Source organism: Trachurus japonicus, chromosome 5 (genome assembly GCF_045865225.1).
Source record: "Trachurus japonicus isolate A0001 chromosome 5, Traja_1.0".
NCBI lineage: Eukaryota > Metazoa > Chordata > Actinopteri > Carangiformes > Carangidae > Trachurus > Trachurus japonicus.
The window spans coordinates 23,547,920-23,561,100 of NC_140911.1; the positions used below are offsets into that span (position 1 = coordinate 23,547,920).

A 13,181-nucleotide genomic window follows, 5' to 3' on the forward strand; every position below is an offset into this window, starting at 1 on the left:
CAGTAAAAGCAACTAGACTTATATTGTAAGCCTGTATTGTTTTGAGTTCTGTGTATAATCCCAATTTTTTCTAACAATTTTCAAATCACAAGAAATCCATGATTTTAATAAACTGTATCCAGTTTTAGGTCACTACAATACACTTTTAAAATTGTGCGATTTAAAAAAACAACAACTCTATATTAATTATTTGTTAGCTAGATGACAGTCGTCAGAATGTCAAGTTTTCTGATTTTTTTTCTGCCTTTCAGACACTTTCTATATTTCGGCAATGACCCCATTCTGTTTTTGTTTTTTTTACACAATATTGTGGAATATGCTGATTGAATATCATATCTTGGCATCAATGGCTCCAGTAGGAGTTCTTTGAAACATTTGGCATTACTTGCCCGTAGTTGCTGCAAATGTTAAAATTATGTATATCTACATACATGTGTGTATTATCCATATCTATATCCATATCATATAGTTTTTAATTAAAAAAACAACTCAAAATGTATTTAGAGGTTTGCAGTTTAACAACAACCTTGGCCTGCAGCGTGCTGTGGCACAATGAAGTCCTGTCCAAAACTCATGTTATCACGACCTACAGTCATTACTCAGTTGATGCATTGAATTTGGTCATGATTGATTATAGTGGGCGTGGCTTACTCCGAGAAAATGTCTACACATTCTACATTCAGATGTCGAATATACATTATATTTGAAAAAGGTCTTTGACTGAAACATTGTATTAGATATTCTTTATTGAGCAAGTGAAGTCAGTGTGAGGATAACTTTATACTTTATATGTCTACTTCACCTGCCCACCCGTCACAAAGACTATTCAGGTGTGCAAGAAATTTTTGATGACATTGCAAACTTAAAAAGAAAAGAAAAATAAAAAATACAATAAATCACATAGGTCCCACAGCACATCCACAAAAGTGTGGTAACCTTTGTTGCTTCACTGCAATCAGAAGTCCGTCAATCTATATTTTTCAAACTACCAGTATGCAAAATCAGTTCATATTGATATCTCCACAGACTCAGACAAATACTGACACTGACACTCTCTATGTGGCAGATACCAAGTGTTTTAACCCGTGAGGCTGTAGTGCCTAACTAATATTCTAGTGTTAATCGATTTCATTTCACCAAATGTTTTGAGTAATCAACAACAGTCAAGTAGAGAATGATGTGCCGTTTTCTTTTCTTTTTTTTTTATCACAATCATTTTGACTGTTGTAAGCGTTTTGAAGTTACACAGATAAATCGACTCCAGTCTCAGACTTGTGATGTGAAGTCGAGCAGTGAGACGGTGAGTGGACGCCACGTCTTCTCGGTGGCACAATCAGTGAATCACCTCCAAGGACACGGAGGTCAAGATCAGTTCCCAGGTGAGCGAGGCGCTACAAGCTGACTACGTAACATTTCATGCACATGATATCTAAAATGCTGAGTCAGCTTGGAGGCTGTTGTTTTTTTGTACAGGGGGTGAATTTTTTTTTTTTTTTTTTTTTTGGGGGGGGGGGGGGGGGTTTCTTCCATAAAAGTTAAAAATAATAAAAATGAATTCAGCACAACACCAGCTGACACCACACTTACTCTGTTGTTAACTTATTTACACCATAAATAAAATCTCAATAATACATCAGTAATCGCTCTCTAAATGTGAACATTATCATCGGACTGAAACACACCACAGAGCTGCAGAGTTGTCACATGATTTAATATTTCCATCATGTGATCCACAAACATGGCCGTCAGTCTCAAAACTGCACACAGCTAGATGTCCCCCTCCTGTTACCGTGGAGACCAGTGAAGACCGGCCCCGGGCCTCTACTGATCTGGAGCCGGCGGGTGCTCCGGCCCCTCGTGGCTCGGGCCCGACATCTGCATGAAGAGCTCCCTCAGCTCCGCCATGTCATCGTCGAGGGCGGGGAGGGGCGGGACGGACTGCTGCTCGCGCTCCTCGATGAAGTCCCACAGACGGACGCTGTTCATGAACTGAGGAGCACAAACAAACGACAAACGCTGTCAATAAACTACAAAACCCAGGAGCACTCGTCTCATGTCTGAATCAAAGTTGCATGGGTGGACTCTGACCCGCACGTTCCCCTCGGAGCTCAGCTGTTTCCGCGGCCGGTCGGGTTCTGCTCGGCTTCCGTCTGGGAAGGCGTGAAGGTACAAACACTTTCCTCCAAACGGACAAGAACCGCGACCCTGATCGAAGTACTTACAGGCCTTCTTACTGCAGACACACACAGGAAGCAACAGTAAAGTGACCTGCAGTCTGGTGCCTCTACCACTGTATCACATACATACATGCATACATACATAACCCTAACCGACAGTTAGAAATGTGAAACCACATCAACCTGATCAGCTGGATAATACAATACAAGAATTAACAATTAAATCCAACCTAAAGCAAACAAACCGAGCTTTAAAATGCTGCCTTATGTTGGAAACCTGCAGGTGGATGTGGCTACTGGGGCAGCTCACCTGACTCCTGACTTGAAGAGGTCAATGAGGTGGTCTTTGTCCTCCTGGTCCTCAACCCAGTAAACTGAGGGGATGACAAACTCTGACACGACCCGACACTCTGGACACGACCTGAGACCAAGAGACACTTCATCAGAATAAAACAGAGACAACAGGAAAAACTGTGTCCTGAACCACATTGTATCTGGATACAGTTTGACCTGATAGCATTTACACCTGGCATTAATATGCGTCTCCAGTGTCCACATTGAGATCCAATTGAAATCCGATCACATAATTTGCGCGGGTAAACTAAAAAAGCAAAAAGCAAATAAACAGTAGGCATATTTCCGCCCACGTACTGTAGTTGTATGCGGCTACAGGACGCATTACCGTTTACACTTGTGTTCAATGTGGTCACAATGTGTCCCTGACCACCTTCGGAGGTGGTTTGGCCGATCACAATCCGTCCTCATTGTGTCTTAGGTGCGTTTACACCTGTACTTTCATGTGGTCAAGCACTATCCAATTGCAATCCGATCACTGAAAACACATGTTAATGCCAGGTGTAAACTGGGTGACAGATTCTGTCCTGTTCTCAGTGACTGTCCTAACCTCACAGACCCTTCCACAGATCCAGACTTTAACCTTTCCCACGCCCTGTGTCAACCTGAGATAAACAGACACATAACGGACAAACCAAAACCCTCGTCCTGACCTCACAGGCCTTGTCCTCGACTCTGGTTTCATATGACGACTCTTACTTAATGATGGTGTTGCTGAAGGTTCTGGTGCAGCGCCACTTCCTGATGCAAGCCAGACAGAAGGTGTGACAGCAGGACGACAGGATGCCGAACCTGCGGTCTGACGGGTTTGCCTTCTGCACCACTACTTCCATACAGATGGAGCACACCTGAACAACAACAACAAGCAGTGAGTATGTTTAAATGCACACCACACTGCAATCACTGTCCATATTCTGGTTGAGACAATATTGAAAAAGGTGTTCACATGTGAATCAGCTACAGGAGTATTTCTGTTAACAAGCTGATCATCATATTCTGAATGACCCGATGAAGGTCAACATCAGTTGCGTTGCTGTGCTGATCAGTAACTAAATGAACCCACCTTGTCCTGGCTGAGCTGAGCAGCGAACGCCTTCTCCATGTCGGCCTCAAAGGCTGCGAGACACATCTGCAGACAGATCAGACAGTATCTACGTCATCCTACCACTGCGCCAAGTAAAACTACAGCTAAAGTTTAATACTAGAGTCAAACTGCTTCTGAGATGAGAACATATAGCATTAAAGGGATAGTTCAACATTTTTTGCAAATTCGCCTATTGCCATTATCACTATAGTCACAGAGGTAGGTTCATTACCTTTAATTATCGGTGCATGTTGTTTTGAGATCCGCGGGGCAGAGACACGAGCTGCTCAGCGAACACAATGGAGGTGAACGGTACAGGTCCCCTGTCCCTCAAAACCCATCAAATACACAATCCAACAACTCCAAAATGCTCACGTGGAGAAGTTGTGTGACCTGCACATTCACCGCGCTATGAAATAATCATGTATAATTATGTAACATTAAGACACACAAAGCAAATACTCTGAACTACTTGAGTTGTTGGATTGTATATTTGATCAGTTTTGAGGGAAGGGGTCAGTGTACCGACCGTTCTCCTCCCTTGTGTTCGCTGAGCAGCTCACGTCTCTGCCCCGCAGATCTCAAAACAACATGCACCAAGAATTAAAGGTAATGAACCTACTGCTATGACTGTAGGGATTATGGCAATGGGCGAATTTGCCTAAATTTACCTGATAGATCTTAAGGGTTTGCATATACACCAAACATTCCTGCTTGTGTGTGATTTTATTATTTTACTAGTAGCTGTTTATTTCTATTCCTTTCTGTGTGACCGTAACCGTTTCATATTTCCAATTTAGAACGGGCAACAGGTTTACATATCACACAGAATAAATGGAGAATCAGTTTAAATGTTATAGATCACATCAGCAGGTTTACAGCGTGCCACACTGTCATAAATAGATTTCACTACATCTGCCAGATCCCGATCAACTGCTCCTTTTTTCTCGATAATGTTCACTTAAATCACCATGCGCACCTTCTCGTGCGCTCTCCTCTGCTCAGGGTCGTGGGGGTGGAGGACCTGCAGCCTGCAAACGTCACACAGGTCACCATGGAGATAGGTGCAGCTGTCTTCATAGTAGCAGTGTCCGTTGGCAGCGTAGGGACACAGCTGGGGGAGTCTCTGGGAGGTCCCGCACACTGGGGGAGGAGCTACAGAGAGCGGAGAGAACATCAATTAAACCTCCGTTACTGATTACATCATGGACGGCTGTCAGCCAATCACAGGCAAGAGGCAAGAGGGTTTTGTGTTCCCAACCGTGCTCCAGCGCTGAAGCGTCCAGGCCCGTCCTAATGGCGTCCACATATGTCTGCGGAGCTGCAGCTGTTGTGACGTCTGACCACATGCTGTCTGCCGGAGCCCCAAACATCCTGTCCACCCGGTCCACTCTGTCCACCCTGTCCACCCTGTCTGCACCTAGAGCTGAGACACAGACTGCATTTAGAGGCAGCTCAGTTCAGCTTTGGCTTCAATGTGCTTCACTTGTGTTGTGTTGTTTTGTATTCACCTGTGTGGATTTTTTTTTCTTTACAAATATAACATTTAACAGGTGTGTGAGCACGTGCAGTCACCTCTGTCTCTCAGGACCAGGTTCTTCTTCCCTCCACCTCTGACTGAAGCTCCGCCAACCATTCCTCCTCCTCCCCCTCCTCCTACTCCTCCTCCTCCGCCTCCGCCTCCTCCTCCTCCACCTGTCTGGTCCTCTGAAACTCCCACACCTCCACCTCTGGACGCAGGTTTAATGTGATCATACCTGTATACAGGTTAGAGACATGTTAATACACACAGGAAATGATGTAAGTGTTTCTAATATATAAACAAAAGACATGGTGCCTCTGCTGCTGCCTGTATTTCAAAACCTGCCAGGTGAGTGTTTGTTAACTGTGCTACCTCTCGGATCATGTGGGGATGTAATTTGTCAGGTAGGTGAGGATGGCACCCGTTATGTTGGGATGTTATGGGTCAGGGGAGTGTCACATGTCACGTTTTCTACTACCTCCTAAGTAAGTGTTACCTATCCTGTGTGGATGTTACCCGTCATGTGGGGGTGTAATCTCTCAGGAGAGTGTTACCTGCAGCGTTCTCCGTAAGCGCACACTCCTCGCTGGTAGAACTTGCAGATGGTGGAGGGTTTACTGTTGTTTATGTCGTGAGAGAACAGACAGCGGCTTCCCTCTCTGCACACGCCGTGGAGGAAGTACCTGAATCACAGCACACCTGTTAGTTACCAGCAGCTGAACAGGAAGTGACATTGGCAGTTTCTCACACACACACATATGGCAACAGAATATGTCCTCTGCTCTGTGATTGGTTGGGAGCACAGATGAACAATTAAATACCCTAACTATTCCAAATAAGAACTCGAGGTTTATTAACCATAGCAACAGTAGTGATGCTTCAGCCTCCTCAAGGTCCATTTCTATTTTGACAGAGAGCATTTGAACTTTCCAAAAATATAAAATAAAACATTTTAACCTTTTCTGTTGCGTTTTAATGAATTACACGAACACTTTTTTGTCTTTTTTTGTTTAACCTTCCAACAGCACCATTTTCACCTTTAACCTCAAGGCCCGTTTCTGCCTCTCTGCTACCCCAACATAACCAGGTTACTGCAGCTTTGTTGTTAACACAGCAGGTATTCAGACGAAAGAAGCCGAAACCTCGGCTTTTAAATTTAAAAACTAAAACACGACGTTATCTTACGAGCAGGAAAAGCTTCAAAAGATCAACCTGCTAATGATCAGCGTTACACGGTCAACGGTTAACTCGCATTAAACCACCCCCCTCCGTTTAACCTCTGACTCCTGATGCCCCCCACGGCCGGGACAGACAGACGGGGGGTCGCAGGTGAGGTGCAGCGGGTCCCGGGTGTGGTTACAGGTCGCAGGTGAGGTGCAGCAGGTCACAGCCACAGCCAGTTTCACTAAGTTTGAACTTCTGCGCAAGCTAACGGCTAAAAACATTAGCACGATGCTAACGTGACCGTTTGTTCCTCGGTTGGAAACGACGCGAGGCTCAAACGCGGACAGGTAACAGACAGGTGAGGTCACAGACGGGCAGTCTCACCTGCAGGTCACCTGTTTGGTGCTCATCTTCGTCGCTGGGGTTCGGCTATGACGGCTGCTTCAGAGTTGTCTCTCCGGTGTCCCGCTCAAACGGCTCCGACGGTGCGCCGCGGCCGCCACACGAAGGTTCCTACGAGCTTTGTTTGACAAAGAAATACGAGCGGTGGTGGCTTTAATTTACTCTCGTCACTTCAGCAAAAATAGATAGAAGATAGATGTATTTGAAGTTTATCTGAATATTTTTATTTTTATTTTATTCTTTTTTATTTCAGTTCATTATGGACAATACAATTTGAGCAAATCTGAGATTTCTTTTTTCTTTTACATTAATAGGCTATAAAACTAACCTGCATTAGGAGAGTACAAAAAGGGGGTGGGGGTTGGACAAAGTAATCTGACAGACAAAAAATAATATAAATAGAATAAGTGAGCATTTTTCAACATTTTTTTTAATCAACATTTTTCCATTCTTTATAGCTGTAGGCCTAGCCTAATGTAATCAGTATTCAGAGGGGTTGCCAGAAAAAAACAAAGAGAAGGCAGAGCAGAGCTGATCCATGTGGAAGAGGACAGGAGAGAAAGCAACAGACTTCCCACAATTATTTCAATTAGCCTATAGTGACAAACTTGCAAAACCTCTCTGTAATTGCAGAGAGAGATATGAGAATCAATATTGCTGATTAAAGATCGTAACATGTAGCCTATTCTTTCACTGTACGTTCAGCCTGTCTGCAAATGCCATGTTTGTATATCATGTAGCCTACGTAAGCTATTTTAATTTGGATAAAATGTAGGCCTTGTTACCTTTTTTTTTTTTTTTTTTTTTACCTATATTTGCAAGCCTACAAGTGAAGGAGCACTCTTAAAACAGTTTATCGCAGGACAGTTCTGGTTTTAGTTCTGTAGGCTAGATGCTCTATGGCTTGATGGCCTATCTCTGCTTTGAAGATTTAAGTTGTGAGTTGTGACGTTTAGCAGGTGAGCTGAGGTGCTGTGCATTCGTTTATAAGATGTTCAGCTTTGTCACAAATGAAAGGAAATCTAATCTACCATGGATAAACTACTGCGGTTTCGCAGATCTATCAGTGGCTCCGCCCTCACCTGTCCCTTGGTTTACCTAGGCTACTTCCTGTCCGTGCACCTGTCCAGACCGGGGTAGCCAGCTCATGGACATCAGAGACTTGCTGAGGTTTGTGCACTGCGGCAGGACCGTCTACACGCTGGAGGCTCCAGCGGGGCTGCGGTGCCCGGTGTGCGGCGTGGTGGTGCGAAGCGGCCTGATGGAGGCTCCGGTCCGGATCCAGATTCCGGTGGGAAACGGGCACCGGGCGGCCTGCTGCTTCCTCATCGCGTCCCGGGATGGAGCGGCCGAGTTCAGGTAAACCGAAGGTGTTTTACCTGATTCAACACCGGAGCCCGCAGGACTCTACAGACTGGACTGATAGGCTACTGATACACGGGCACAGTGTGCAGTCGCCCACGGGTCCACAGTGCATGGACCAAGTGTTGTGGTGGGAAAATAGGCTAAAATAGACTATACAAAAATCATATCCATACTAGAAAAAACATTTCCAAGAATGGAAATGGTGTGAATGCTGGAAGCAATGCTGAATGAGCTGAAGAAATTGTTGAAAGAAAGAAAGATTGAAACAAGAGAGAAAAAAGAAAAGGACAGAAAGAAAGAAAGAAAGAAAGAAAGAAAGAAAGAAAGAGAGAAAGAAATGGAGTAAAAACAAAGGAAGAGAAAAGGAGTAGAAAGAAAGAAAGAAAGAAAGAATCAAACAAACAAAGAAGTAAAAAGACAGAAATGGAGTGAAAGAAAGAAAGAAAGAAAGAAAGAAAGAAAGAAAGAAATGGAGTAAAAACAAAGGAAGAGAAAAGGAATAGAAAGAAAGAAAGAAAGAAACAATCAAACAAACAAAGAAGTAAAAAGACAGAAATGGAGTGAAAGAAAGAAAGAAAGAAAGAAAGAAAGAAAGAAAGAAAGAAAGAAAGAAAGAAGAAAAAGAGAGAGGGGGATGATAGATAGAAAGAGGTAGATGGATGGATGGATGGATGGATGGATGGATGGATGGATGGATGGATGGATGGATGGATGGATGGATAGAGAGGGAAGGATATAAAAAGTTACGTAAAATACAAATGAAGGAGTAGAAGAAAGAAAGAAAGAAAGAAAGAAAGGAGACAGAGGGGTTAAAAAATGGGGAGGGAGATAGATAGATAGATAGATAGATAGATAGATAGATAGATAGATAGATAGATAGATAGATAGATAGATAGATAGATAGATAGGACACATGTTAAAAGCTGCATCCTATGTCCTAGGCTCCACCTGTAATTGTATTAATAGAGTTGGAAAGACTAAACGTCTGAACTTAAATTCATGAGAAAAATATAAATTGTTGGAGATGTTTACATCAAAAGTATAAAATAATTGAGAGCCTGATGAATTTGAGCTGAAAACCTGTGTGTGTGTGTGTGTGTGTGTGTGTGTGTGTGTGTGTGTGAGTCTGACGGTCTCTCTGTCTGCGTGTACATGTGCAGAAAGTAAAACTGTTAAAGGGATAGTTCACCCTAGAATGATATTTCGCTCATTATCTACTCACCCTCATGTCGACTAAGGGCTGGAAGAATTCTCAGAGTCCACCGTCCCTTCTCTGAGTTACAGGGGGTCTTGGCGTAGCAGTGCATGTCCATATAACGGTTGCAAAGGGACACCAGAGCTCTTCGTAAAAAAACACACACAAAAAAACATCCAAATACCTCCATGATGCTCGTATGTAATGTCCGTCTTGTGCTGAAGCCCCAAATTGCGTAATTGTCCCGGAAAAAATTAAATAAGTCTATATTTTAAGCTTGTTTGTAGCGGAAGCTTCTCGAAGCTCCTCTTCCTGGTCCGTCCAAATCTCGCGTGATTTGCGCGGCGTCAGTGCAGTTACTGCGAATCACGCGAGATTTGGACGGACCAGGATGTTTTTTTGTGTGTGTTTTTTTACGAAGAGCTCTGGTGTCCCTTTGCAACCGTTGCATTGAAATGCACTGCTACGCCAAGACCCCCTGTAACTCAGAGAAGGGACGGTGGACTCTGAGAATTCTTCCAGCCCTTAGTCCACATGAGGGTGAGTAGATAATGAGCGAAATATCATTCTAGGGTGAACTATCCCTTTAAGCGCCACAAAACTCCTCTCTCCCTAATGATCTGATTGATTACACCTGTGTGGCAGCCTGCCCTCAGAAGTTACCATGGCGACTACCATGCTTACATTGTACTGTGTGGAACAGTGTTGTGTTTGTGTGTTTGTCTGTTTGTGTATGCGTGCATGTGTGACTGTGTGTGAGTGTCTGTGTGTGTCTGTCTGTGTGAGTGTGATGCCTGTGTTTGTGCGTGGACATCCTCTGTCAGTCTGGTTTATCATGTGTGTGTGTGGGGCTGTGTTTAAAAACATCTTAACGAGCGGCCAGGCTGCACCTGACCTGTTCTATTTATAGACATGATAACGAGCTGGCCACTACAGCTGGACCAACTGCACACAGAGCAGAGCAGAGCAGAGAGATTTGAGCTCTGAGCAGCTTCCCAAAACAGCCCAGAAAAAGAGAACCGTACCTCTAATCAGAATGTGGCCATCTGACCATCTGGGCAAGCAGACCTTCCTGAGCGAGGCAATGTGCATTAAATGTTTGTAGGGCAAAAACTTTTCTCAGGGTCGCAAGGTAGAAAAGGGGGGCATTTCTGCTTTTCTAAAAAAATCAGCTCCTACTTTTATATTGAAGTGGATGAGCCACTGGAGCGGGTCTAGCTGGACAATTAGGCTCACTGAGACAATTCTGTAAGTCTGTCTGCTGTTTTGAACACATTAAATGAGACACAACAAGTGTGGCTACAAACCGGTGAGGAAATCATGTGTCTAGAGTTTAATTTGTGGCCGTGCTGGCAATTTATCCAGAAAAAATCCTGAATGTTTTTTCGATCCCTCTCACTCTAACGATGATGTCACTCACTCTGACCCAACCCCATACACACTCATTGAAAAGTGTGAAATTTGTCAGAAATCCTCATGTGCTTTTAAAGGATTTATCTCAAAAACGGTACAAGCTATGAAAAAGTTGTAAATACAAGATGAAAACATTAGAAGTTTGTCTACAGCTCAGAATTTGAATGAAGTCTCTAGCTGAAAGTATGTGGACGCTTTAAAGGCTGAAAGAAGTAAGAAGATTTGAAGAGTTTCAAGACTGTTCCAATGCATTCTCTATGGGGAAAAAAAAATCAGAAATAGTTGAATATTGCAAAAAGTATGAATAGTTGAAAAGAGAAAAGACATAGCACACCTGTCCCGAAAAGGCTGAACATTTTGATATTTGAATTGTTGAAATAGCACAAAGTATGAAGGACTAGTTACATGACGAAGAAAGGCAGAAAATGGCCGAACCGAATAACAATAGTGTGAATGCTTCCAGCATTCACACTAATTAGGCCTAGGCCTACATATGACAACATGTGTTTTCTTGTATGTCCAGGTGAGCGCCCTGCACCTAGACCTGCTGTGTAGGCGGTGGGGAAACCAAAAAAAATAGTTTAAAAAAAAAGTAAAAGGGCAAACAAAGTCCAGTAGCCTATCATCCTCTATAACTGAGGAGAATTTATTATTATCTAGTCTGTTCCATTTCTATTTTCTGTTTTTTTTAAAAAAATAAGTAGGCTATGTTTTTCACTCAATTTAAAGGCCTATTTGTTATGCATATTTAAATTACATTTTATTACTTTTCATTTTCATTTAATTTATTTGTATGTTTATTTATTCAATCTTTTGTATTTTCACATCATATCACATCTGTCCACTGAAACTGTGGTAAACTCATTATTTAATCTGTATCAAATGGAAATGGTTTGATCATCATTAGAGCAGACGTTCTGGATCAGCTCTGGTCTTGGATCTTCAGTGTCACCTCAGATGTTTCTTTACAGAGCAAAAACATCTTTTGAAAACTTGACTTGGATCTCCTGTTTGTGTTGCAGTGAAGAGAACGAGTCTGAGCTTCATGTCGGCATCTCCAACTCTCAAGGTTGATTACACATTTTGTATTTAGTAGCCAGCTTTTTAAAATTTGACTCATGTTTAAAATGTTTGAATGAATTTAATTACATTATTTGTTTATTACATTTTAATTGGATTTCACCATAAACTAATGTTTAGTTAATTCTTGCAGGTGTTGTATTCAGTTATACAGAGTCAGGGGTTCAGTGTCAGCAGCAGGGATGGGAGCAGAGCATCATTGTCCCTTTGACTGACCCCAACAACGACAGCCCCGGGTTCAGGTCACTGTGGGACAAGCAGCTGGAAACAGTTAGTCGTCTGAACATCTGGACACCAGACAGGTGAGGGCTGCTTCTCTCTCTCTCTCTCTCTCTGTCTCTCTTTTTGACCACTATATGACTGAGTGACTGCTCCTTCTTCTCTGCAGGTTTCACGAGCAGAGAGAGTTTGGGTCTTGTTGCTATGGTTTCGCTCTCAGCTTCATCAACAATGTGATGAGGGCAGAGGGCAGGCAGCCAATCAGCAAAGAGTGTTTCACCTCTAAGTACATCCTGCCCAGGATGGAAATTACCTCCAGGTATCTGTCAGTGTATCGGCATGTATGTCAGCACGGACACTACACCACTGCAGAGTAGGATGCTCCCTGAAGTAGCTACTCACCAGCTTGGTGTATTTGCTTGAAACTCTCAAGTCTTCTGAACTTTCCACTGGTTTGTTTGCTGGAACATGCATTTCCCTTAGTGATTTTGGAGTATTTGCTGTAAACACTCAAGTCTCCCAGACCCAGGAGCTGCCTGCTGGTCTGGTGTATTTTCTGGAGCTCCATGAACTACTCTCTGACTGGGTGTTTCTGCTGGGAAGCATGGGACCATTCTCTGCAAACACTACAGACATGCAACATACACAGTATACTTAGTCCAGATTATTTTTCACAAATTTTTATTTTCAAAATAAAATTAAACAGCCAAAATTCAAAGTTTCCTTGAGGACATATTCATTGCGATGATAAAATCTGGCTCTCTGGTGGCATCAGATTCTATCAGGAAGTTCAGTTGGCATGTGGATGCATGCTGCTCATCAGAATAAAGGATAAAAGAGAAATCTGACAATAAGAACCAGAAATGTTAAGTTGAATCAGCTTGTAATTTATATCAAATCAGTAATAAAACTGTGATGGCATCTACAGTTGAAACATGTGAGAATGGCTTCTCATGTTTTTTTACACGTGATGTGTGTCCACATGTGTTTTGTGTTGCTGTGTTATCGGACACACCTGAGCTTACAGATCAGGTCTCACACACAGTTTGATAGGTGAGATGGAAAAAGTGTTGACCTACCTTCAGTCTGTCTGCTGAACCAATTAGGTCACATCATCTTTTACTTTGAAACTTCTTATGGTTTTCTTTTATTTGTTTTGTACAATAAAAAAAATCTGACAAAAAAACTACACATTGTTGCAAATTA

At 42.8% G+C, this 13,181-nt stretch overlaps 3 protein-coding genes across 4 annotated transcripts in view; 1 reads left to right on the forward strand and 2 right to left on the reverse strand.

The window, feature by feature from the left end:
• LOC146987577 (protein FAM107B) overlaps positions 1 to 13,181 on the reverse strand; it is a 104,030-nt gene that overhangs the window by 27,211 nt on the left and 63,638 nt on the right. The window lies entirely within an intron of this gene.
• mkrn2 (makorin, ring finger protein, 2) lies at positions 1,691 to 6,826 on the reverse strand. The gene is made up of 10 exons (XM_085776784.1): positions 6,686 to 6,826; positions 5,692 to 5,820; positions 5,191 to 5,372; positions 4,877 to 5,041; positions 4,595 to 4,770; positions 3,595 to 3,660; positions 3,231 to 3,379; positions 2,488 to 2,598; positions 2,089 to 2,233; positions 1,691 to 1,989 (listed from the first exon to the last, which is right to left on the reverse strand). The coding sequence occupies exons 1-10, from the start codon at positions 6,709 to 6,711 to the stop codon at positions 1,822 to 1,824; spliced, it is 1,317 nt and encodes a 438-aa protein (XP_085632910.1). The 5' UTR covers positions 6,712 to 6,826; the 3' UTR covers positions 1,691 to 1,821.
• On the forward strand, positions 7,813 to 13,126 carry mkrn2os.1 (MKRN2 opposite strand, tandem duplicate 1). 2 transcript variants are annotated; one of them, XM_085776785.1, is made up of 5 exons: positions 7,813 to 8,062; positions 11,699 to 11,745; positions 11,890 to 12,058; positions 12,145 to 12,294; positions 12,499 to 13,126. In XM_085776785.1, exons 1-5 carry the CDS (start codon positions 7,851 to 7,853, stop codon positions 12,701 to 12,703), a joined length of 783 nt encoding a protein of 260 aa, XP_085632911.1. In that variant the 5' UTR covers positions 7,813 to 7,850; the 3' UTR covers positions 12,704 to 13,126. The 2 variants fall into 2 exon arrangements, with proteins under 2 accessions (XP_085632911.1, XP_085632912.1); XM_085776786.1 differs by lacking the exon at positions 12,499 to 13,126 and having other exon boundaries at positions 12,145 to 12,484.